Here is a 27,971-nt window from a genome sequence, read left to right as displayed (position 1 = left end):
CACTGAACCAGGCCCTAGCATTAATAGCAGTTAGACAAGCTATTTAAATTCTATATTAGTCACACTCCAAAGCATTTCCGCTGATGTCGTTCAACTGTAGCGTATGTGAGTGTGTATTATGGTTCGGTTATTCTACATATCTGCTGCAGATATGCAGTTTCCAAAGATTTGCACATTTAAACAGCAGTCCTCTAAATTAGCTGTCTCAGGGTGCTTGCTGATAGGACATTTGAAGGGCATGGCACCAATTTTGCATATAATGTGTAACATTTGCATAATAGTTTAAGAGATTTTCATTACATTTACATTCAAATTAAAATGAAATGTATACAAGAAGTTATATTGAATGATCAGTACTAAATGTTGTTTCATTGCTAAATAGCAAAGAGTGGAGTGAAAACTACTGCAGTTTTTCTTCTACAATCCCCATTGCAGGCATAACACTGGAATATCCTCCCTCTCCTCTAGTTTAGACAGGATGTTTTTCTAGGGCCCGCCACCTGGTGCTATATAACCTTACTCCTCCCCTTCCTCTTTGTCTTTTGAGTGTCTCCTAACTAGTATGGCTAGGTACGGAGTGTAATTTTTCTTTCCTGCTAGGGCTTACCTCTATCTCAGCATGTGAGTTGAAAGGGATGGCTCCCTGGAGGGAAGAAGAGAATCCGGTATTGTGGCCTATACGGATTCCTGCCCATGTATACTAGGACTTGGTCCCTATTCATGCAGCATACAAAATGCTAGAAGCCAGTCTCTCCCTTCTGGAGGAAAGTTAGAAATGCCCCCCCCCCCCCCCCCCCCTCTCCATAAGCCTGACAATGCCCTGACAAGGTAAACCCCTTTTTAAGGGTATTAGTATTTTTTAATTAGCTGGTTAGTGATAGGCTATTTTTGTTTTCCTTCTTAGGGAGATATTCAATCCTGGGTCACGACTGTTGGGCTGGCCCGACAGCTGTGACCCTGTCCCGTTCTCGACTGGCTTGATGGAGACTAGTAAGGCGGGATTTATGGTCCTCCCTGCAGAATGCCCAAAAGGGGGCGGCCGTGGATCGTCGAGCTATGACCGGGAGCTCGACAATCTATGGCCGTTCTCAGCAGAACGGGCCTGACTGCTTCTAATACCCCTATGTGTGCCTTCAGCCTCTGCACCAAAGAAAATAACAGCTCCTTTCTCTGATTGTGTTGCTTGCGATAATGTATTCTTTGGATTCCAGGATAAGAATTTCTGTGATGACTGTGAGGAACAACCAGCAGCTGTGTCTAGTCAGCGTAATCTATAGCTTTTGGATCGGAAGTGTTAGAAGAGATCAAGATCTCAGGCTGGTTGTAATTATTAAGGTTTTTTTTTTTTTTTTTTGTGGTGAATAGAAATTTCCAGTTATGGATCTGGAGAGCTAAAGATACCAGGACAATATGGAATCATTATGGTAGAAAGTATGTTAAAAACATTTGTAAGCCCATAAATAATAAAGGTATGGTGGATCTGTCAGGACCTTTTTTTATTTAAAGGTAGATCCTAAGAAGGTAGAGGCTTTCCTATTCATTAAGTGAGAAAGGAGTTAGGGGGCGATTCTAATTCCCTCGGAATCCTATTCATTAAGTGAGAAAGGAGTTAGGGGGCGATTCTAATTCCCTCGGAACGGGGTGAATTCTGCCCCGTTCCCATGGTTGGGGGACTGCGCATGGTCTTTTATGTACATTTGCAGGTCCCCTTTGCAAACGGCTTCAGTGACTTGCATAGTCTCCAAGCCGTTTGGAGGATCAGGGTGGGTGTCACCGATGGGAATGCCCAGTGTTTCATAGGCATCACCAGCGGCCGCGAATAAAAGTCAGTTTTCGCTAAGGCACTCTTACATATGCCCTCGGCGCCCACATCACGGCCTCATTAGCATGAGAATGCCCAGCGTTCTCATGGGGATGCCTATAAAATGCTGGCCATTCACAAATTCTAATGGGGCTACCCGCCACCCCACACCTCTCTCCGCCCCCTGCCTGTTGTCTTGGGTGCGTGCACCCAGCGATCAGGCTATTCACAATGGTTGCACGCACCATACGTATGCACATGTGCCGAAATGCGCATACGCAGTAACAAAACATCAGTCCCATAGTGTAGGAGGGCACAGAGTGACCCTAGGGTCACGTAGAAGCGCTGGAATGTTGAAACTAATACAGTAGTTCAATAAATATACCACTTTATACCGGGCAAGACTGCAGCTGCTTTTAAAAGGATGTGTGCCTTTAACCCCTTCCCGACATTTGACGTATATATACGTCATGGCCGGGATGTACTTCCCGACACATGACGTATATATACGTCATGACTTTAAACTGTCCCCGCGTCTATAGACGCGGGGACAGAGGGACGATGTCTGCTGTCCCTGACAGCAGACATGTCCCTGCATGCCCAGGGGGGGGCTGCGATGCCGCCCCCCCGTCGGCGATCGCTGTGATTGGCTGTTCAGTGTGAACAGCCATTCACAGCGTTTTCCTGTGTTACCGGCGAATCAGACGCTCGGTAACACAGGTGTCAATCACCGCCGGGCGTCAGGGGGCATGAGGGGGTCATCGGTGACGACGACACCTCACCCCACCTGCCCCCAAGGCTGTGATTGGTCCGTGGGTCCCACGGACCAATCACAGCCAAGGCGCGTGATTTAAACTAACGGTGACTGCACTGCAGACGCCATTCCGGTCTGGAATTGCGTGCAGAGCGGTCACCGTGCCAATCTGTCGTGATACATACCTGATCCTTGCCTGAAACTTACCTGATCACCGCTGGTAGCGTGCTGCCAGCAGCTGGATACTTCCTGGATCTTGTGACTTCTGTGTGTGCTGCTGCTGCAGTGTCATAGAGTCACAGATCGTGAGAGATAGGGACAGATAGTGACAGAGAGTGATAGAGAGTGCTATATTTTGTGTCTGCTGCACCCCCTTTTGTGCTGATCACTATATCTGAGGTGATCAGCAACTTTTTGGGGGTGCAGAGGTTTTTTTTTTATATATATACCTGTCAGTTGCACCAAAGGTTGTGCTGCCTGTGCAACTGACTGCTGCCCCCCCTTTTGTGCTGATTGTGCTGATTAATTAACTGATCAGCAACTTTTTGGGGGTCCAGGGTTTTTTTTTTTTATATATATACCTGTCAGTTGCACCAAAGATTGTGCTGCGTGTGCAACTGACTGCTGCCCCCCCTGCTGCCCCCCCTTTTGTGCTGGTCAGTTTAAATTAATTAATCAGCAACTTTTTGGGGGGTCCAGGTTTTTTTTTTATATATATACCCTGTCAGGTTGTGTGTCTGCTGCCCCTCACTGCTAATCAGTGTTGCATCACTGCATCACTGATCTGCAGTTTTTTTTTTTTTTGGAGAGTGCAGTGGGGTTTTGTTTTTACACCCACGTTGCTTGTGTGGGTGTCCTGTGGCCGCTGATCAGTGACGTACAATCACTGAACAGCATTTTTGGCACAGGGTTGATATCATTTTTTTTTCTGCAGTTTTTTTTAATTGTTTTTTTTTTTTTGGAGAGTGCTGTGGAAATTTTTTTTAAATTGTTTTTACACCCACGTTGCTTTTGTGGGTGTCCTGTGGCCGCTGATCAGTGACGTACAATCACTGAACAGCATTTTTGGCACAGGTTGATATCATTTTTTGGTACTCTTTACCTAGAACGGCGCCCGCGATCAGAATCGCGGGCGTCGGGGGTAAAAAATCGCGGTCATCGCGGGCATCGCGGGTAAATCGCGGGTACATCAAAATCGTGTACCCGCGATGACCGCGATTTTCCCATAGGGAACAATGTTAAAAAGCCTAATTGACCGCGATTTTAATGTAAAATGCCTCAATGCCCGCGATTTTCCCATAGGAATCAATGTAAAATGGGCTACAGAGCCCAAATAGACCCAATTAACCCTTAAATGTCACCCCAATTTTTTTACGCCACCCCACGATCCACGCCAACCCGAAGCGTGGCGAGCGCAGCGAGCCCGCGAGGGGCGGCGGTACGCGTCCTCCGACCTTTTCATGCCCTACTATCCACGTCGGCGTGGAGTTGAGAATAGAATAGTGTGGCGAGCGCAGCGAGCCACCGAGCCCGAAGCGTGGCGAGCGCAGCGAGCCCCGCGAGGGGACGCGGATACCTTCACAGGTAAACGCGTCCCTTCGCGGGCTTCACAGGTGTCGGCATCGCCACGGACACCTGTGAAGTCCGCGAGGGGACGCGTATAACTGTGAAGGTATCCGCGTCCCCTCGCGGGGCTCGCTGCGCTCGCCACGCTTCGGGCTCGGTGGCTCGCTGCGCTCGCCACACTATTCTATTCTCAACTCCACGCCGACGTGGATAGTAGGGCATGAAAAGGTCGGAGGACGCGTACCGCCGCCCCTCGCGGGCTCGCTGCGCTCGCCACGCTTCGGGTTGGCGTGGATCGTGGGGTGGCGTCAAAAAATTGGGGTGACATTTAAGGGTTAATTGAGCCTATTTGGGCTCTGTAGCCCATTTAACATTGATTCCTATGGTAAAATCGCGGGCATTGAGGCATTGAATGCAAAATCGCGGTCAATCTGGCTTTTTAACATTGTTCCCTATGGGAAAATCGCGGTGATCGCGGGCATCGCGTCGCGGCCGTTTATGTACTGCCCGCGATCCCGCGATCACCCCGATGGGCGCCGTTCTAGGTAAAGAGTACCCATTTTTTTTCTGCAGTTTTTTTTAAATTGTTTTTTTTTGTTTTTACACCCACGTTGTTTTTGTGGGTGTCCTGTTGCCTTTGAGCGCTGTTCAGTGACGGACGTTACTGACCAACATCTGTGCTCAATTTTTGGCGCAGGACCTTTTTTTTTTTTTTTTTTTAACCCCTTCAATTTTTTTTTTTTTTATTGGGATCAAATTCCTGTATAAAGTATTTTTTTTTTCTGCACTACATACACACTACATACCCCCCGTGTTGAAATAAAGTTTGTACCCCCACTACACTATACACGTGTTGAAACATTACACTTACAGAAACACAAAAATAAAAATGGCATCCCAAATGTCATCCCAGTCATCCAGAAGAATGTATTCAGCGGAGGAGGCATATGCCATGCTTGCCTCTGACTCTGACTCTGACACAGCCAGTGATGCAAGCGGGGAATTTGAAGGATTCGCCTTAAGCTCCTCTTCCTCCTCTGCTGATGAGGGACCCCCTCAAAGACGCCCCCGTAGAGCAGCTGAGACCCCCCCCCAAATGATTGATCCCGTATGGACCCCACCACCAGACAATTTTGAGCCCCAGGTTCTTGAGTTTTTGGCCATCCCAGGAATCCAATTTGATTCAGCAGGTCTCAGAGAAATTGACTTTTTCAAATTATTTTTCTCTGATGATTTTATAAATTTAATGGTGGACCAAAGTAATTTATATGCCCAGCAGTTTATTGCTCAAAACCCCACGTCATCATTTGCTAGGTGGACCCCTGTAGATGCAGTAGAGATGATGACGTTTTGGGGTCTGGTGTTACATATGGGCATAGTAAAAAAGCCAGAAATTAGGCAATATTGGAGTACAGATGTTCTGTACAGCACCCCATTTTACCGTATGACCATGACTCGGGCTCGTTTTGAGATAATCCTTAAATTTTTACATTACACCGATAATACACTGTGCCTACCCAGAGATGATCCCACCTTTGACCGGCTATTCAAAGTCAGGCCGGTCATTGATCATTTCAGTGCCAAATTTGCAGAGATGTACATCCCTGAAAAATTTATTTGTATTGACGAGTCCCTTATACATTTTAAAGGAAGGGTTAAATTCCGCCAGTACCTTCCCAGTAAGAGGGCAAGGTATGGCATAAAAATGTATAAGCTGTGTGAAAGCACCTCAGGGTACACCCACAGGTTTAGGGTATATGAAGGGAAGGATTCAAGAATTGAACCGCCAGAATGCCCCCCCTCCCTCGTAGGTGTTAGTGGAAAAATTGTCTGGGATTTAGTGCACCCCCTCCTTGATAAAGGTTATCACCTCTATGTGGATAACTTTTACACTAGCATCCCCCTGTTTAAGGCCCTTGGTTCAAGAGGTACAGCAGCTTGCGGTACTGTGCGCAAGAACCAAAGAGGCCTCCCAAAAACGCACATTGCCCAAGTAATGAGAAGGGGTGAAAGCAGGGGAATATGCACCGAAAATATGTTGTTGGTCAAATATAAGGACAAGAGGGATGTCCTTATACTGACAACAATTCATGGAGACAGTACCACCTCCATCCCTGTACGAGGTACCAGTACCCACACCTCAAAACCTAATTGTATCCTAGATTACAATAGGTACATGGGCGGAGTGGATCTTTCAGATCAGGTACTGAAGCCGTACAGTGCCCTGCGGAAAACAAAAATCTGGTACAAGAAGCTGGCCGTGTATATCATCCAGATGGCACTGTATAACGCTTACGTGCTATTCCGTTCTACCGGCCAGAGGGGGACATTTATGCACTTTCAAGAGGAAGTCATAAAGGGCCTAATATTTGGGAACCAGCAGGCAGAGGGCCCCAGTACTTCTAGTACTGGCCCCCGTATTGTACCAGGGCAGCATTTTCCTAACGAAATCCCCTCCACTGCAAGAAAGGGCAGGACACAAAAAAGGTGCAAAGTTTGCTATAAAAAGGGAATAAGAAAGGAAACTATTTTCCACTGTGAAACTTGCCCCGACAAACCCGGCCTATGTATAAAGGAGTGTTTTAAAATATACCACACATCTATGGATTATTAGGTTCATCATTTCACCGTGCTTCGGGGGTCTTGCTAATGCCACATAGCACCCACCATTCATTCCACCAGAATCTGAGCTGCAAAATCCAAAAATCACTCCTTCCCTTCTGAGTCCTGCCATGCACCCAACTGGTATTTTTTGGTCACATATGAGGCATTGCCATACTCGGGAGAAATTGGGGCACAGATTTTGGGGTGCTTTTTCTCCTTCATACCTTCTGAAAATGAAAAATTTTGAGCCAGAACTGCATTTTTGTGTAAAAAAAATGTAATTTTTCATTTTCACTGCCCAGTTGTATCAAAATTGGTGAAACCCCTGGGGGTTTGAAATGTACACTATACCCCTAGATGAATTCCCTGAGGGGTGTAGTTTGCAAAATGGGGTCACTTGTAGGGGGGTTCCACTGTATTGGTGCTTTGGGGGTCTTGCTAATGCGACATAGCACCCACCAACATTCCACCAGAATCTGTGCTGCAAAATCCAAATATCACTCCTTCCCTTCGGAGTCCTGCCACTTTTTGGTCACACATGAGGCATTGCCGTACTCGGGAGAAATTGGGGAACAGATTTTGGGGTGCTTTTTCTCCTTCATTCCTTGGGAAAATGAAAAATTTTGAGCCAGAACTGCATTTTTTGTGTAAAAAATTTAATTTTTCATTTTCACTGCCCAGTTGTACCACAATTGGTGAAACCCCTGGGGGTTTGAAATGTACACTATACCCCTAGATGAATTCCCTGAGGGGTGTAGTTTGCAAAATGGGGTCACTTGTGGGGGGGTTCCACTGTATTGGTGCTTGGGGGGTCTTGCTAATGCGACATAGCACCCACCAACATTCCACCAGAATCTGAGCTGCAAAATCCAAAAATCACTCCTTCCCTTCTGAGTCCTGCCATGCACCCAAATGGTATTTTTTGGTCACATGTGAGGCATTGCCGTACTCGGGAGAAATTGGGGCACAGATTTTGGGGTGCTTTGTCTCCTTCATTCCTTGTGAAAATGAAAAATTTTGAGCCAGAACTGCATTTTTGTGTAAAAAATTTAATTTTTCATTTGCACAGCCCAGTTGTATCAAAATTGGTGAAACCCCTGGGGGTTTGAAATGTACACTATACCGCTAGATGAATTCCCTGAGGGGTGTAGTTTGCAAAATGGGGTCACTTGTGGGGGGGTTTCACTGTATTGGTGCTTGGGGGGTCTTGCTAATGCGATATAGCACCCACCAACATTCCACCAGAATCTGAGCTGCAAAATCCAAAAATCACTCCTTCCCTTCTGAGTCCTGCCATGCACCCAAATGGTATTTTTTGGTCACATGTGAGGCATTGCCGTACTCGGGAGAAATTGGGGCACAGATTTTGGGGTGCTTTGTCTCCTTCATTCCTTGTGAAAATGAAAAATTTTGAGCCAGAACTGCATTTTTGTGTAAAAAATGTAATTTTTCATTTGCACAGCCCAGTTGTATCAAAATTGGTGAAACCCCTGGGGGTTTGAAATGTACACTATACCCCTAGATGAATTCCCTGAGGGGTGTAGTTTGCAAAATGGGGTCACTTGTGGGGAGGTTCCACTGTATTGGTGCTTTGGGGGTCTTGCTAATGCGACATAGCACCCACCAACATTCCACCAGAATCTGTGCTGCAAAATCCAAATATCACTCCTTCCCTTCTGAGTCCTGCCACTTTTTGGTCACACATGAGGCATTGCCGTACTCGGGAGAAATTGGGGCACAGATTTTGGGGTGCTTTGTCTCCTTCATTCCTTGGGAAAATGAAAAATTTTGAGCCAGAACTGCATTTTTTGTGTAAAAAATTTAATTTTTCATTTTCACTGCCCAGTTGTACCACAATTGGTGAAACCCCTGGGGGTTTGAAATGTACACTATACCCCTAGATGAATTCCCTGAGGGGTGTAGTTTGCAAAATGGGGTCACTTGTGGGGGGGTTCCACTGTATTGGTGCTTGGGGGGTCTTGCTAATGCGACATAGCACCCACCAACATTCCACCAGAATCTGAGCTGCAAAATCCAAAAATCACTCCTTCCCTTCTGAGTCCTGCCATGCACCCAAATGGTATTTTTTGGTCACATGTGAGGCATTGCCGTACTCGGGAGAAATTGGGGCACAGATTTTGGGGTGCTTTGTCTCCTTCATTCCTTGTGAAAATGAAAAATTTTGAGCCAGAACTGCATTTTTGTGTAAAAAATTTAATTTTTCATTTGCACAGCCCAGTTGTATCAAAATTGGTGAAACCCCTGGGGGTTTGAAATGTACACTATACCGCTAGATGAATTCCCTGAGGGGTGTAGTTTGCAAAATGGGGTCACTTGTGGGGGGGTTTCACTGTATTGGTGCTTGGGGGGTCTTGCTAATGCGATATAGCACCCACCAACATTCCACCAGAATCTGAGCTGCAAAATCCAAAAATCACTCCTTCCCTTCTGAGTCCTGCCATGCACCCAAATGGTATTTTTTGGTCACATGTGAGGCATTGCCGTACTCGGGAGAAATTGGGGCACAGATTTTGGGGTGCTTTGTCTCCTTCATTCCTTGTGAAAATGAAAAATTTTGAGCCAGAACTGCATTTTTGTGTAAAAAATGTAATTTTTCATTTGCACAGCCCAGTTGTATCAAAATTGGTGAAACCCCTGGGGGTTTGAAATGTACACTATACCCCTAGATGAATTCCCTGAGGGGTGTAGTTTGCAAAATGGGGTCACTTGTGGGGGGGTTCCACTGTATTGGTGCTTGGGGGGTCTTGCTAATGCGACATAGCACCCACCAACATTCCACCAGAATCTGAGCTGCAAAATCCAAAAATCACTCCTTCCCTTCTGAGTCCTGCCATGCACCCAAATGGTATTTTTTGGTCACATGTGAGGCATTGCCGTACTCGGGAGAAATTGGGGCACAGATTTTGGGGTGCTTTTTCTCCTTCATACCTTCTGAAAATGAAAAATTTTGAGCCAGAACTGCATTTTTGTGTAAAAAAATTTAATTTTTCATTTTCACTGCCCACTTGTATCAAAATTGGTGAAACCCCTGGGGGTTTGAAATGTACACTATACCCCTAGATGAATTCCCTGAGGGGTGTAGTTTGCAAAATGGGGTCACTTGTGGGGAGGTTCCACTGTATTGGTGCTTGGGGGGTCTTGCTAATGCGACATAGCACCCACTAACATTCCACCAGAATCTGAGCTGCAAAATCCAAAAATCACTCCTTCCCTTCTGAGTCCTGCCATGCACCCAAATGGTATTTTTTGGTCACATGTGAGGCATTGCCGTACTCGGGAGAAATTGGGGCACAGATTTTGGGGTGCTTTGTCTCCTTCATTCCTTGTGAAAATGAAAAATTTTGAGCCAGAACTGCATTTTTGTGTAAAAAATGTAATTTTTCATTTGCACAGCCCAGTTGTATCAAAATTGGTGAAACCCCTGGGGGTTTGAAATGTACACTATACCCCTAGATGAATTCCCTTAAGGGGTGTAGTTTGCAAAATGGGGTCACTTGTGGGGGGGTTCCACTGTATTGGTGCTTGGGGGGTCTTGCTAATGCGACATAGCACCCACCAACATTCCACCAGAATCTGAGCTGCAAAATCCAAAAATCACTCCTTCCCTTCTGAGTCCTGCCATGCACCCAAATGGTATTTTTTGGTCACATGTGAGGCATTGCCGTACTCGGGAGAAATTGGGGCACAGATTTTGGGGTGCTTTGTCTCCTTCATTCCTTGTGAAAATGAAAAATTTTGAGCCAGAACTGCATTTTTGTGTAAACAATTTAATTTTTCATTTTCACTGCCCAGTTGTACCACAATTGGTGAAACCCCTGGGGGTTTGAAATGTACACTATACCCCTAGATGAATTCCCTGAGGGGTGTAGTTTGCAAAATGGGGTCACTTGTGGGGGGGTTCCTAAATTTTAGCATCTTATGGTGCCTAGAAACCTACATGGTGCCTAAAAAATAATCTCATAAAAAGGAGGCTCCAAAATCAAGTAGGTGCTCCTTCTATTATGAAGCCTGTGGTTTGGTCAACGTGCACACTAGGGCCACATATAGGATATTTATGAAAACAAAAGAATTGGGGGAATCAATTTTTAGTCACATTTCTCTAGTAAAATCTACTGTGTTCCTTAGAAAAATGTATTAAAATTGCAAATCTGCAAAAAAAAATGAAATTTTGAAATTTCACCTACACTTTGTTTTAATTCCTGTGAAACACCTAAATGGTAAACAAACTTCCAAAATGCTGTTTTGAATACTGTGAGGGGTGCAGTTTTTGAAATGGCATCATTTATGGGGGTGTCTCACATACAAGTCCCTCAAAGTCACATCAGAACTGAACTGGTCCCTAAAAAAATCAGTGTTTGAAATTTTCTTGAAAATTTGAGAATTTGCTATTCATATTGTAAGCCTCCTAGTGTCCAAAAAAATTAAAAGGAAGTTGAAATAATGATGGAAACATAAAGTAGACATATGGTCTATGTTAGTTATTAACTATTTTGAGTGGTATGATTATTTGTCTCACAAGCAGAAAATGTAACATTTTGCAAATTGCAAAATTTTCAATTTTTTTACGACCTTTTGGTATTTTTCACAAAAAAACACAGACTGTATCGACCCAAATTTACCACTAATTTGAAGTACAATGTGTCACGAGAAAACAATCTCAAAATCACTGGGATAAGTAAAAGCAAAAAAAAGTTATCCCCACTTAAGTGATACGTGTCAGATTTGAAAAAAAGGGCTCTGTCAGGAAGGCAAAAACTGGCTGTGTCAGGAAGGGGTTAAGATATAGAAAAAGAAAAGATCAGTATTTTTTTTTCTGTGAAGGGGCATGCTATTTTTTTTAATGTTTTTACTGCACATGAATATATATTTAATTTTTTATTTTATTTTTTACACCTAACAGCCAGCAGGAGGCCGGGATCCGGGATCCGCTCATTAGATATTCATATATTAATATCACACTGCTCCCGCTCATTACATATGCGGGAGCAGTGCAGCGGCTCCCTACCCACATTCCCTGCCAGCTCTCCGGGGGGGGGGGGGGGCAGCTGCCTTTGTCCCCGGGAGCCCTCCTGCGGCGTTGAATAGGGCGACAGGGAGGGCTGGCAGCGAATGCTCCAGCCCTCCGGAAAACGGCGACTGTGCAGCGAATCCTTAATAGGATTTGCTGCACATTGCGATAATTCTCATTGAATACTGCCCTTTAACTTTATCCTTCCCTTGACCCACTAGGTGGCTGCCTAGTGTCATTCTTATTGATGGGGTTTCGCTTGCATCCATTTTCGTCTTTGCTTATTTTCTGCATCTGCAGCATTTTTTAAATTTTTAATTTTTTGGTGTTCTTTTTGGAAGTTTGTAGATTTTATTTTTTTCATTATTTTAGTATTTTTTTTGCATTTTATCAATTTTTTTTGGTAGTAGTCACAGCAGGAACTTTATTTAGGCATCCCAAACCATTTTTCATCCATCTGACCTTTCTATCGAAATCCATCTAGTTCAGTGGTTCTCAAACTCAGTCCTCAGGTCCCCCACACAGTTCACGTTTTTCAGGTCACCTAACAGGTGCACTCATTACTGATTGACACATTTTAAAAGATCCACAGGTGGAGCTAATTATTTCACTTGATTCTGTGAGGAGACCTGCAAAACATGCACCGTGTGGGGTCCTGAGGACCGACTTTGAGAACCTGTGATCTAATGGAAGGCCAAGAACATGCTCCCCAGGTAAAAGGTAAGTCTGGTGTATACCAACTTTACATCGGGAGAGGTCCTGGCTACTCCAATTGGCAATGCAGACCAGTTGTCATCCCTCTCTGAAGCCCTCTCTAAAGTTCACCTAATACAATAAAACAGCATAGTAATGTTAACATTGAGAATCCTTATTAATATTGTCTGTCTTTCAAAGTTTATCTTTTCGGAGTTTACTGCTTGAATACATGAAAAGCTTATCATCTGTATGCTGGGCTTATATTACAATCCTCCAGCTCTATGTGAAATTAAAATCAAACACCATTGCTAGTAAATGTAATAGTTTGATTTGTGAAGATATAGGAGTAGCCAAATAATCAAAAAGCTTTTCTGTATAGCAGATAGTTTAATCAAAAAGCTTTTCTGTATAGCAGATAGTTTGTATCTGTGTCAGCCCTGTATTTATTGTGCGCGCCCCCCCCCCCCCCCCCCTGCCGATTTTTCGGCAGCCACCCCAAAACCCTGCCTTCCGCCTCCATAGTATCCAGCGTCTCCCGGCAGTCTTTAAACTCCTCTCCTCCTGGCTCCTGTCGCTATTAAAAACAGAACCTCGCCAAATGGCTGCCCCTAATAGCAGACCGTTTTTAAGGAAGCTGCCGCCTCCTGTAGCATCTTCTAAAACGATCAGCTGTATGGGGGTAGCCATTTTTTGAAGGTCAGTTTTTAACAGCAGCAGGAGCCAGGAGGAGAGCCAGGATCGCAGACAAGTAAGTCTGCGGGCCAGAGATGTGGCAGCCGTATAACAATAGCCCCGCAGACCCCCAGCGCCTACACTTTCTCAGCTCCTCCCCGCTACCGCAGGGTCTGCGGCACTATAATTACGCCACTGAGTTATACCCCTTTCACATCGCAAATGGGGGGTCGTACCTGGGAACTGGACAATGGTCCGTCCTGGGAACGACCCGGCATTTGTGCTTTTTGGAACTAACAGCAACCCATGTTATTGCTGGGTTGCTGACATCATCCAGTGACTGTTTGCTCCGTAGAAGTGAACGGGTCCCGGGTCACCCGTTCACACTGACCTGCAACACGGGGCCGACCCGGGAATAACACTGCTTTTATCCCGGGTCAGATTACCGGGTTGCTGGACCCAGGATGTTCTACATGGCCCTTTTACAGGGCTAGCTGACCGTGATTAACCCGGTTATTTTTGCGTTGTGAAAGGGGTATCCTTATGTTATGGTGCTTCTCTAAAGCAGAGTGTAGAACTTGCAGCAGACACTTGTGATGTGGTTCCGGTTGATCAATAGGTCGACACCAAAAGGTCAATGTGAAATAGGTGGACACATGAAAAAGGTTGTCATGATTTTTTCACATTTTTGTTTTCTTTTTGGACTTTTTCATACTTTTAACATACACATGGATTACAACTGAGAACACTAGTCTCGAAGCATAATGAACGTAGTGAGCCATACAAGGCTACGCATTACACTAAATTGGAGTCCATGTTGATATTGACACCAAAAAAAGTGAAAAACTCATGTCGACCGTTTTATGTGTCCACGTTTTGTCCCTGTCGACCTTTTTAACCCTGTTTGAACAGATTATCTTCTTTATGCATAGTTCTTTAAATATTGCCCATGTTTAGGTTAAAATATGGACCACGTCTATTATGCTGTTTTAAACAGCTCCCACGCCAGTCAGCGCTTACTAGACAATCTTGAGCATCTTGCTCACGCTCAGTAATTTGTATCTGAGAACACATTTATGCTGGCTACACACTAGATCAGGGGTTCTCAAACTATTTTGCACTGGGACCCCATCAGACAATAAAAATAATGACAGAACCCGAGCAAGTTACTGCACATCACATGTGTAGTCAGCAGACAGCACATACATGGCAGCATTGTGGAGGCACAAAATGATGGGAGGAGTCTAACATAACAGACAGGTCAACAGATTTTTCAGACTCCTTAAATCACTGACTGAGATTAGAAAAGTTATCAGCCTGATGGAGTCGCGACCCCATGCTGAGAAGGTCGGGACCCACTTTGGGGTCAGGACCCACAGTTTGAGAACCGCTGCACTAGATGATAAAATGGCAATCTTTATACCTTCTAGTGTGTAAGTACTATGTCACTGATAATGCAAACATTCGCACATTGTTGGCGACATCCTCCGTCATCTGTAGATGCAAGATGACAGAGGACACGCTCTGACGATAGTTATCGGCAAGCATGTGTGCACATGCTGATGGAGACATCCTCGCTCGTTCCTCCTGCCGCAATGTTACTAGGTACACACATTGCATAGTGTGTACTCTGCATAAGAGACCCAGGCATATCAGAATAAATGTGCAACATGCATTCGGTTTATTAATACACCAACAACTTTACAGTTGTAGTAAAGATCCTAAAAGGCTTCATCACTTTAAAAGTTTCTTCACAGCCAACCCTGGGGTATATGCTTTGTCCTTGATCCTGTACTGCAGATGAGGCATGCAGTAGGAAGGGTGGCTTTAATGAAGTGTAATACAGGAATCCGGCAAAGCCGTTGAGTCTCTGGAATGTTCTGGGTCCAAAAATAAAAACACACCTCCTTGGCAAAACTGGAACTGGAAAACTAAAACTGGAAAACTCAGGACTGCTTCCTTGTCAAATAACGTGAAACTAAGGATCACAAAAACTTAAAGATGCCTGGCTTGGTGATGATACAAAAACCCGGAGATGCCAGAACTCATAGGGTCTCTGACAATGGACAGAGGGGCACAGGTGCAGGACAGACACTGCCAATTGGTTGGTTACGTGAAAGTTTGCTAGTAGGGAACTGGAATCCTTGGACACTGGAATTATTGGACCACTGGGAACAAGATAGTAGAACCGGTGGGCTATATCTCAGGGTACCAGGTAGTTTAAAAGCTTATCCAAATGACGTTACTGTCATATTCCACCTACCCTCCTACACAGTACACATTACACATTATTTTTGCTGTATAGGAGAGTATGTGTTTATAACCCTTCCCTCAGTGTGTATACCAAATCCCATAGCTCCTGTCCCTAGTATCTCACATTACTCAGTCTGCACCACCTGATAAAGCTGAATTGATCATCTTATGAAACAATTGCCACTTGAATGCGCTGTAGGGTGAGAATGGTTAAGCTGCCGCAGCAACATGTATCAAACCTAGAAGTCACTTTCCTGTCAGTTGTAGCAGTTTCTGCCAAATATTTTCCAATTCACTTATCTTTTCATGCTCTGCGCTTGTATGACAGAGCATATTCCAGCATATTTCATTCTCCTGGTTTTCCTGTAATTGCTCTGCAGTGTTTCGTAAATGCCCAGATGCCCTTCAAAGTAGACGACTCCTGCTGTACAATGATGATACTGAGTTAATATTACAAGCTTTATCAATGTCACACTTGGATTTTCTATATGGTGCAATTTAATCTTTTAAAATTATTGAAGGTGCGCACACACACTGGGCGATGTATGCACTGAAAGACATTGATGACCAATTTGCCTTGAAATTTCCCAGTGTCCCGGACTAAAGATCTGGTGCATACACATTAAACGATTTGACAAAAGACAAACATTCTAGCTAAAGTCTATAGGCTTTTTTTGGGTAAGATATCCAAATATGCCTGTACATTCGATGAACAAAGACCAGCGGGTGCGCGTATCATCATTAGTTATTCAGTGAACGATATTTTGACCAGTATCGTTCAGAGGGGCCAAAATGAATGATATTGGTTAAAAAAAAATCGTACAGTGTATATGTGCCTTTTAGACGTTTTAGTGAATGTGTTTAATAATATAACTTTGTACAGGGTGCAAATATTCTGTTGTGTTATTGTGTTTGTTTTATTGTTATGGGATTTTTGTCTTTTTCTACTCAAGCTAGAATAATAATGGATATTCTTCACTGGTACTTTAAAGTTTGGGGTTTGTTGTGCACCACTGTTAGGATCTCCTTGCATTAATACTTGTGCCGTTTTCTTGTGAACAGAAAGAATGTCTCACGGTTTACCCGTTTCTTAAAGCCCCGTACACACTAGACAAGATAGTAAGATGTCGCTCCAAAATCCCCCTCTGAGTGACATCTTTTACTATCTCTTCTAGTGTGTACACCCAATATCGTCAATGATGCACACTCCGACTGATGTCTTCTGACCATACAGGTCAATTTGGCTATATAGCCAAATGACCCACATGTTAGGTGGGTCCCGGTGATGTTACTGAACGATATTAATTACTGTTCAGTGTGTATTCACAATATCAGGACTGGCAGCAGCCAGTATTGTTAATATCGCTGCTGATACGGTTTAACTCGTATCATAAGACCATGGTGGCAACAAGTAATCGGGGCTAAGTTTGCTGGAGATGCAGGATGCTGCCCGAACTTGGATGGGTTTTTTAAAGCTGCAAGATTTACAAGGCGTAGTTTGCTTGTAAATGATTTTTTTCTTTAGAATTTGAAAAGTTCAGCAAACACCGGACACCTTTAGCAAACTTGGACACTATTACATTTTGCCGTGGGTGCAACAATCTGACGATGGTGTTCCAGCAGGGTAAAGTGATGGCTCTGTTTGTACAAATAGAAATAGTAGAAAATCTTTGCACATTACTGTTGAATATTTATGCAGTATAGACAAAACGGTTATTAATGTATTTATAGCTAACCTCCCTCATCAGCCATAACATTAAACCCAATGCCTGCTGAAATTAATACAAATATCTTGTTATAATGGCACCTGCCAAGGTGTAGGGTATACCGTTATGAGGCACTTCAAGTTTTGTTTTGGCATCAACTTGATAAGCAGGAGTGTCAGTGCAAGGCCATGGTCAGGCGGAGGAACTGCACCTGCAAGTTTCGATTGTGCGACCGATGGTGACTTCGGAGGAGACGCCCTTTAGTATTACAGCGTGCACAGTTTAGTTTTATACAGTCAGAGCAGTGACCAATGAGCACCAAATCATCTATGTGAGAGCTATACTTCTATCATTTTATCCAGGTAAACTCCATTTAACACTAAGTGCCAATGTTGCTGTGAGAGATGTGCAAAATATCCGCTGAAAACGCCAGGGCCGTAGTTGAGGAACATGAATCACTTTAGTTATTGCCAGCAAATGATCTTAAGTCAATTAATTGAAGTTAGAAATTAGATATTGTACCTGAAAAAAAACAGTCCCTGTGAGCGAGGCGGGCACCTCAAGCAGATATTTTGCACATCTCTAACAGCAACTTAGGCACTCATAGGGTTAAGACACTTTATTATTTCTAGGTTTGGTCTATGGCAGGCATGTCCAAAGTCATGCCCAGGGGCCAATTGCGGCCCAGGCTGCCATTTCAAGCGGCCCGCAGCCTCCAGCTGGAAGCAGGCAGAGCATCAAATGTGGGAAGCACAGCACAGGACACTAAAGTTGGGGCCCCGGCGAGCACGCCTTTACCTTGCTGTCTGCTGCAGTGAGGACGTGCCGGCCGCGACAGTCAGATGTGTTTGGCGTCCTACCCCTGCTGCTGCAATCGTAAATCACCCTACTCCACAATCACAGTGACAGCAGTGTTTGGGGAGGGGGGCAGCAAGGGGGAAGCTTGCTCCCGTAACATGCAGAGTGGAGGAGGGCAGCAGCGGGAGCCCAAGCATCTCCTGTCCTTGCAGTGCCTGCTTTGCCTCTCCTTCCTCTGGCTCACACAAGGCGCTGGGAAACATACAGAGAAGGGAGGGAGCAGAGTGGGGGACATACAGTGGAGGATCATGCTGGGGGACATACAGTGAATGGAGGCAGTGATGGCCATTCAGAGAAGAGGGAGCAGGGGCAGGCTGGGGGACATACAGTGAATGGGGGCAGAGTGGGGTGCATAGTGAATGGGGGTCATACAGTGAAGGAGGGTCAGGCTTTGGGACATACAATGAATGGAGGCATTGATGTACATTAGAGAAGGGGGGGGCAGGCTGGAGGACAGAGTGGGGAACATACAGTAAATTGGGGACATACAGTGAAGGAGGGGCAGTCTGGGGGACATACAGTGAATGGGGGCAGAGTGGGGGACATAGAGTGAATGGGGGCAGAGTGGGGGGACCATTCTGATGTGATTAATGATTCAAAGAATGTCAGGCTGAATGGTCGGCCCCCACACGTTTACACTTCACCAAATCTTGCCCTTGTCGCAAAAAGTTTGGACACCCCTGGTCTATGGGCTAGAACTACAGTATTCATTTTACAGAAAGACAATGTACTTTTAAATCTTTGCTTTAGTCAAACAGACCCTCTTGGCATGCCAGGATGCACATGGAGGCTATGCTGATTCATTTGATGTGACACTATTATATCTGTGTGTGACTCAGTTCAACACTGTATACAGACTCTGTCACATACAATCGACATATACTGTATCATATAAACAGCTCAGTCTCTTTTGTGTAGAACTTGTGACTAATATTATGCATTTTTGGCAAAAAAAAAAAGCCTCTCCATGCTGGCACAGTTGCACAGGACCTGGGGGCTCACTCACACCAGCCATCTTGCACTACAAGGCATATTTAGGCTACATGTAGAAGAACACCTCTGTATATTCACCATCAGCTGCTCTGTCTGTCCTGCTTTCATACAGTACATTAGGTTTAAGCTTTATACTGAATGTGAGGCTTTTTTCCCCATTTGTGCTTAAACAATTCAGCTTTTATATTATTTATAGTCTGTGTGTGCATGTTGCGCAAATAAATAGCTTTATTTAAAAGCTCCTAATTGTTTTAACATATATTTTGTCCCTGGTGCTTGGCAACAATAAAGACCTTTGCGGTGAGATTTGTATCATAGAGGTAGTCTGTTTAATGGTACACACAGGAGCCTTGCTAATCTATAATGCTACCACTGCACACAATGATTTGAATGGCCTATTTGTCATCATACAACTGCATGTAAGGGCTGAGGCAACATGATACCCTTTAGGAGCCATACTGGAAGACCCTCTAGCTTTCAAAAGGGGGTGAATGTTACATGAATACATTTTTTTTTAAATTGAGTAATTTTTATTATTTTTTCCACAAATCAAACATAACTACAACTTAAACTAGCGAAAAAATAAAAAAATAAATAAAAAAAAACAGAAATTAAATATAAAATAAAATAAAAAAATAAAAATTACAAACATTTATATGACTATCACAAGATAATCAATTATATCTTACATTAATAATATCTTATTTATGGGAATAATATAAATTTTCTCTTGTAATTACTTTAACCTAAAAGAATCATATTCATATATTAACTTTTAGAACACCGCAAACATCAATTATCCTGAGAAACCATAAAAGGCCACAGTTAGTTATATTGGTACTTCTGTAGTTTCACGGCGCCGCCGCGCGCACACTCTGGCTCAGAAACTTGGCAGACTGCCAGAGGCTCTGATTAACCGTGCGCGTGCCGCTCTAGCTCAGACAGAGTGTGCTCGCGCCGCTCTAGCTGTACTGACAGCTACGTAAACAGCGTGGCGGCCGGGCAGCAGCGCGCTGCCCAGGCGCTGGCAGGTCACTGTGGTACTTGTAGTTCCACAGTGAAATAGGCAGCGCCTGGGCAGCGCTGACAACAGCGGGGGCAAGTGGACACACCCCGGGCACAACGCTGACGTGCCGGGGCTTGTAAAGTACTCACCCCGGCACAGCGCAGTATCCCCCATGTACACGCTAAATCCAATGGCTTGCAGCCTAGATCTAGGCGCTAATGCCCCTGGATTCACACTCCCTGCAAGCCGCTAAGAAGGAGGGGGGCGCCTGGATTTAGGCGCAAAACCCTCTGAATCCAGGCGCCTTGCGAGCCGCTAAGAAGGAGGGGGGCGCCTGGATTTAGGCGCAAAACCCTCTGAATCCAGGCGCCTTGCGAGCCGCTAAGAAGGAGGGGGGCGCCTGGATTTAGGCGCAAAACCCTCTGAATCCAGGCGCCTTGCGAGCCGCTAAGAAGGAGGGGGCGCCTGGATTTAGGCGCAAAAACCAGGCTCCCTGGGAGCCGCAAAGGTGGTTTAGCATCTAAATTTAGACGCTAAAGCGCCTGGATTTAGTTGGGTGGAGGGGTACATCTAAATTTAGACGCAAAAGCATCTAAATTTAGCTGGGTTTAGGGGTACACTATTAAAGCCCGTCCACAGTGGCAGTAGTCGACGCAACAGCTGTCGACTGTGTAAATCCCACTATCCACGCCCACCCGAAGCGTGGCGAGCGCAGCGGTACGCGTCCTACGACCTTTTCATACCCCCACTATCCACGTCGGCGTGGAGTTGAGAATAGAATAGTGTGGCGAGCGCAGCGAGCCACCGAGCCCGAAGCGTGGCGAGCGCAGCGAGCCCCGCGAGGGGACGCGGATACCTTCACAGGTAAACGCGTCCCCTCGCGGGCTTCACAGGTGTCCGCGTCGACGCGGACACCTGTGAAGCCCGCGAGGGGACGCGTTTACCTGTGAAGGTATCCGCGTCCCCTCGCGGGGCTCGCTGCGCTCGCCACGCTTCGGGCTCGGTGGCTCGCTGCGCTCGCCACACTATTCTATTCTCAACTCCACGCCGACGTGGATAGTGGGGGTATGAAAAGGTCGTAGGACGCGTACCGCCGCCCCTCGCGGGGCTCGCTGCGCTCGCCACGCTTCGGGTGGGCGTGGATAGTGGGGATGATTCAGGAACACATTCACACCTGCACACTCACACACCTGAGACAGTGAAGACGACATTTTCGGCAACTGTTCACTTTTTTTTTAGTTGAAATTCAAGAGAAATTTAACTTTTTTTTTGTTGAAATTCAACATAACTGTAGAATATAAATGATTCAATGACATGAAATAATCATAAACAATAAAAAAGTCCAACAATAATTTAAAAGTCATGATTTAATCAGTAGAGCAGGAAGGAACTTCGGCGTCTACGTCACCGCCAGCATTTTCAGTTGACGGACCTGCTGTGTCGACATCATCGCCGGAAGGACCTACTGTGTCAACATCACCGCCGGCATTCTCTTTCTCGACCAGGGGGAGCAGGGTCAGAGCGTGCCAAATGCGATGGAAGGGGTCCTGGGCGCCTAAACTCTGCCTCCACATAAATTCCTGAAGGTATGAATCGAGGTAATGGCGTGCGGTACCCCTCTGGCGTTTATTACGCCACTTGCAGCTGCCCCAGAGTCGCTCCACATTCTGGGTGTGCACCCTAGTGTCCGGGTCGACGAAGTGGTATTTGTGGTTCACCTTTCCGTGAACATAACCGGCCTGCTGGAGTTGCTGGGTATTGTACGCCCTCCAGCAGTCTGTGAAGACAGTAGTGCCCGGTTCCACATGGGCCTCGATGGCAGCCATCAGGGTGGCCGTATCCCGCCGCTCCACCGCAGTGATAAAGCACTGGCCGGACTCCCTAGATATTCCCCCGAATACCCACTGCTGGGGCAGGAGCCGTCCGACGTTGCTCTTTCTTTTTACATACAGGCTTTCGTCGACCTCGACGATCTGCCCCGGGCCTCCGATTCGCCGCTGAGGCTGTGCCAGCAGGTCCAGCGTGCAGGCCTCCCTCATTAGATTGCTGTATAGGACAGCAGTTTTTTGGCAGATGTTGAGCTGCTTGTCACAAAATTTCATGCTGGTCAGCTCTTCTGCCCAGCAATATACAAATCTGATCAGGGTCACGAAGGTGAGGTGAGATCCCCTGAACCATTGAGCTGACCTGACGCTGACTTTTTTTCTGCAGCTCCTAATGTGGCAGCGCCACATGCGCTCCTTTATGCTGAGCTTCATGGGGTGGCCATTGGGGCAGGTCATGGTCTGTGGCAGGAACTGGCGGGCCTGCAAGAAAGCCACAGCCTCCTCCTCCGTCTGTGGCAAGTTAAATAATGTCAGACGCTCCATTGCCATACAGAGACTTGCCACTGCCATTATTCACCTCAGCGTCTCGTACAGGGCTACAGCTGACTGACTGACTGACTACGTAAACAGCGTAGCGCGCGTCTAAGCCTGAAGTGGCGGGAGTGAGAATTGACACGCTAAAAGCCCAAAATAAGTTAGCGTCTACATTGGGGACACCCCCTGTGGTAGCGGTGTGCCGGGGTGTGCGATTTATAAGCCCCGTTTATCCCATTTTGTCTCCTTTTTACACTTCATTAATCACGTTACACTATAACACTGTAGCTAGAAGTACCGTTATATTGAATATATAGATATAAAGAACGGTCTGTATAACCCCCCAAAAAAATTGTTGAAAAAAAAAAAAAAAAACAACACAATCAAAAACACAGCCATTAATTAATGGATTGTTGTGGGGATGCATATTTTGAAGAAAGCCATCGACCCCAAATACGATTAAATTTGGATTCAGTCTTACGAGTTATATATAAATATCGCTCATGCTGCACTGTAGCATTAACCAAAGAAGTCCAGGCCTTAAAGTCAGGACCCGAGGAAGCCATCCAAAGTCTGGCTAGGCAGACTTTAGCCAACGTACATGAATACATTTAATACATGAAAGAGACTCCTATTTGTAATAATAGATCAGCAAGCCTTTAAACCAGCATTATAAGGCATAACAAAGAACTGGAGCTGAGAGTAATGGTGTGTACACATGGGGCTATTTTGGCTACAGTTTTGACTATATAGTCAACAACCACTCCGGTGCTGCAATCCTAAACTGGCCTTATTTTTCTTTTATTATAAAAGTGATCCGGCTACAATCGGTGTTGTGGCCGCCTTTCTCTACACACAGTGTGATTTGCCAGCTATTGATATCGAATAGATACTCAGCAGGTAATGAGGGATGGGGGGATGCTACATTGAGCAGCATGGCCATCCTTTCGATTAGATCTAAGCAGTAATAGACTTGCCTGCACAGTCTATTTCTGCTGTAGATCCCGATGCCGTGGCGTTGTGCATCATGATTGACACTGGTGCAATTCAGGGGCACTTTCTATTCAATTTGGACTATATAGTCCAAATGAAATAGAAAGTGACCCTGAATTGCACCATGTGTACACAGCATTAAATGCCTCATGCACATACAAGTAGTCTGCTTTGAGACCATGCACGCAGATTATTTTGAGAGCATGCACAAAGGGATGCACTGTATGGCATATTTCATGTAACGCAAGATCCTACCAGTCGTCGGCTGAACGAAGGAGATGCTGTTCCTGTCATCATTCTTAACTTGCAGTATGCAAAGTGTGAAAGAAAAGCCCAGCATCTCTTTTGTCACAATTAGGCTAAAAGAGAATAAGTCCTGAACACCAATGGTTTCAGAAGTGTCCTACCCATAGTCCTCTGGTATTTTGAGGGCTGGCAATGTTTTGTAATAACATAGATTTGCTGTCTACTGCTATCAATCTCCCTGCTCACATCTACGTGACCAGCTTTAGCTGCTCACTGAAATGCAAACTCACAAATATGTGCTTTCTTTGGTTTCTATGAGAAATGTGAACAGAAACCGTCTCTAGATGGAAAACATAATGCAGGATTTATAGGTGAAATTACGCTATGTCAAAAGAAATCATATTTTAATGTACAACCCATATACAGAACACAATACATACAGTAATTGTTTCACTGTGATTCAGAACTGGGCTTCTAAATGATGAAAGTGACATGTTCTGCTCCTTTGAACAATCTTTTACTAAAATGCTATTGAATAAAGACAATGAGGTAAACGTTATAAATATTTGTTATTATGTGGTTCAGCATTCTGCCGCCCACGTCTCCTGCCTGCTGTTGTGCTTTAGAATAAAATAGGAGTATGATTGCTGGAAATTCTGTTTTCTAAATGAATAAAAACAACTGCGGATGTCAGTCTCTCTGTGATTGTGTCTAAATTACCCCAACTACCACACTGGCTTGCTGTACTTTATAAAGCTTACTGCGGTGATACCTGGTGTAAAAAAAGGCCACTCCACATTTATAATACCATGAAATTCAGGACATACATGACAAACATTGTAATGAGAAATAGTGCACACATTTCTGATGAACTGTTGTCCAGTAATTAAATCCATATGGCATCTGGTTATAATATAGGGGCTTCCCTGTCACAGGGCACTATGGGGTAAATGTATGAAGCTTGCAGAAGTGCTATCTATTCCTATAAAGAACGTTATGTGCAAGGTAACAATCCACCAGCCAATCAGCTCCAATATGTAAATTGACAGTTCATACATTTACCCCCATGTTCTTCCTTTGGTAATTTTGCTGTGATCTCCTCCATGCAGTAGCCTGTCTGCTTCACCCATCAACTAGGGTACCAGTCTCATTCAGCACAAATTAATTGACTAGCCTTTTATTTTGTTATTTTATGTTACATCTACCATTTGTTTGCATTATGTATATGTACTCTGTAAGAGGCCGTGTCCCTTCTTGGCACCACATGTAAATATAGGTTAATAACAATAAAATGCTGACATTCCCCCCCCCCCCCCCCCCCCCAATATCATCTTGCCACAAGACCCACATAATTGAAATTTTCATGTAAGGTTAAAGGTAAAATATAATTGTATATACCTGAGTCACTCACTTCCACGACAAGCTTACAATTTGCACACAGGTCATGTCCTATCCCATATATGTTTAAAGCTTAGACTACCCTCTCTTTGGTTCTCTGTTATGGCAGCAGCATACTGTACATCGGACCTTATTCTGGTCCACACGCAGCGCTGCAAATTTGGGCAGCACGGACAGTGTAATGGTTAGCATTACAGCCTCACAGCACTGAGGTCATGAGTTTGATTCCCACCATGGCCCTAACTGTGCGGAGTTTGTATATTCTCCCCGTGCTTATGTGGGTTTCCTCCCACATTCCAAAAATATACTGGTAGGCTACTTGGCTCCCAACAAAAATGACCTAGAATGTGTGTGTGTGTACATGTGGTAGGGAATATAGAGTGTAAGCTCCACTGGGGCAGGGACTGATGTGAATGTTCAAATATTCTCTGTAAAGCGCTGCAGAATATGTATGCGCTATATAAATAACTGGTAATAAATAAGTAAGTACATATTTTTATGGAGCTTTGTTGAATTTGACTTCTGTCTTTCAGCAGCGTAAGCCAAAGAGCAGCCTGGGTCCCATTTTCAGTTATGGTGAGGGGTTTACCATTGAGAACCTATATTTACTTTACAGGTTGTGGGTTATATTATTGCTTGTGATTGTTGAAAAGGAAATTCAGATTAAGGATATTCTTCCTAGAAACCTCAGGCCATGACAATATGTGTACCTTATTTAGAAGATAATTATGTGCTGTATTATGAAGTTAAAGTCGTTTTTTTTTTTCACCTCTCAGATGGTTTAGTTAAAACAACTGTATATGTGATTCTTACCCTGAACAAAATGATTCATCCCTTCTTTCTTCCTGCTTCTTATTCTACTTGTTGCTTTGTATTCCGCTAATGTCCCTTTTATTTGTTGGCGGAATATATGGAAGGATGCATGTTTAAATAGTTCTTTGTAGTGCTTCTTGGGCTGACTTTCTCCATTGACCTTATTATAGAGCTAATGCAGAAGCTCCATCCACAGTGAAGCATAATGTGCGAGATGAGGAAAATGCCAAGGTAAAAGAAGCAGAAGAACAAGACTTCAAGGCTGTGGAGTCAAGTGATGAAGAACAACAACCAGAAGGAAAGAAGAAGCAACGAACAGGATTTCGGGACCGTAAGGTATGGTCATAGGGAATTTATGGGCTGTGGCACACATGAGGAATACATTTGTTTGCCAGATACTTGTCCCCTACGTCCTTTTGTGTGTACAGTAATTTCCGTGTACAATGTTACTTTGCAGTGCACATAGTTTTGTCCAATAGCGAGCGGATTTTCCAGTGGGGACCTGGCGAGGTGCTGCCATCGATAAGTACATATACACTTGGCGATGCCTACATGGACACTGTTATTATGTTCTTGCTTTATGCCCTTTACCTACACCTTGACCTGTCAGAGAACAGGACACTTTGAGAACTTTTTCAGGCACAACTAAATATTTGGAGTGCTTTGTTATTTTTATGTGCATTGACATGTATAAGGTTTCTGCACTATCCATTTAATATAATATACATATTTTGAAGCTACATATTTTTAGACAAATATTCTGCAGCAGAAGTGTTATAAGTGCTAAATCGCTCATTGTGTGTCACACGGTGCACTCATTGTACTGACTATTAACTGTGTATGTTCTGAACCTACTCCTAAAACGGGGGTTAAGGTTATAGGGTGTGCTGGTCTCCTCAGTTTACTCTGAGCGCTCCCCACAGGCTTGTTAAAACTACACACATATCAGTTTTAGAGACTCACACATAGTTTCTATACACTTCACATTGATTTATTTATATTTCATTGTGTTTGCTGTGTGTTGTGGGAAGGTTAATATTCTCCAGCAATGGTGAGAAAAATAACCCGTGTGATTTGCAGTACTAAGTTTGTACCTGGGTCAACTTCACAGATTACCTGTGAACAATGCATGTCTCCCCCGCCTGGTGTGTCACCCCAGCTTAGTGGGACCACGCAATCAGACTCCCAGGAGCCTGAATGGCCTCTGGCATTAAAACCATGCTGCAGACAGTATCAGCCCAATTGGCTGCAAATAGTGTGCAGCAGGACCTTTCTGTTCTGTCTGCAAGGGTGGATAATATCACCCCCACACTGGGCCAAACACGCAAGCGCACTTCGGCCGCCATGTTACCCGACTCAGATGTTGATTCTCAGGCAGGAGATGATGATAATAATGATGAAGTACAGTTGCAGGACTCTCAATCATCTCTGCGTGGGCCGGAGCCTCTCATTATGGCTATGAGAGAGGTTTTGGCAGAAACACAGGAGGTGACCCATTTTTTGTTTCACAGAGAAAACAGCACATTGTTTTTCCTGGCTGATTTAGAGGACACTTTTAAGGAGGCTTGGAAACAGCCTGAGAAACGTTTTCAGTTGTCCAAGAGGTTCAAATCCACCTTTCCATTTGACCCTGTCAACAGGAAGGTGTGGGAGGCGCCTCCGGTAATGGATGCTTCGGTGTCTAGGTTGTCCAAAAAGGTGGTACTCCCTGTTCCAGGGTCTGCCACTCTGAAGGATAAATCTGATAAAAAGCTGGATACCACCCTTAAAGCCATATACACTGCAAGTGGTGCGTCTCAGAGGCCAGTCCTCGCCAGCTGCTATATGGCAAAGTCTATCCATACCTGGGCCACTCAAATCCAGGAAGGTTTGTTGGCTGACATGTCAGTAGTGCAAGTCGCTGAAAGATTACGCCATATCCAAGACACAAAAGTTATGTGTGATGCACAGAAGGAGCTGGGCGCAATCAATGCTCGCACCTCTGCGATGGTGGTATCGGGTCGTAGGGCCCAGTTGCTAGTGGGTAGCAGACGCTGACTCTAAGCGTAGAGTTGAAAGTCTTCCCTTTTCAGGGGAAAAGTTGTTTGGCAGTGAATTAGATGACCTCTTTTCCAAAGCAACAGCAGGAAAGTCCACTTTTCTGCCGACTACATGTATGCAAAACAGACGCCCCTTCTCTGGGCAGTCCTTTCAGTCTTTTCGGCCTTCCAGGCCCAAACAGCG

General features: G+C 44.8%; 1 protein-coding gene across 1 annotated transcript in view; it reads left to right on the top strand.

Annotated features, from left to right (window-relative positions):
* The window catches only part of MICU1 (mitochondrial calcium uptake 1), a 235,671-nt gene that overhangs the window by 31,599 nt on the left and 176,101 nt on the right, over positions 1 to 27,971 (top strand). The window contains exon 3 of the mRNA XM_083148442.1: positions 25,919 to 26,084. Coding sequence (XP_083004568.1) covers positions 25,919 to 26,084 — 166 coding nt within the window. The remainder of the gene's footprint in view (positions 1 to 25,918; positions 26,085 to 27,971) is intronic.

The sequence above is a fragment of the Crinia signifera genome, chromosome 6 (assembly GCF_055691185.1).
Source record: "Crinia signifera chromosome 6, ASM5569118v1, whole genome shotgun sequence".
Taxonomy (NCBI): Eukaryota; Metazoa; Chordata; class Amphibia; order Anura; family Myobatrachidae; genus Crinia; species Crinia signifera.
This window is presented reverse-complemented; position numbering and strand designations above follow the sequence as displayed.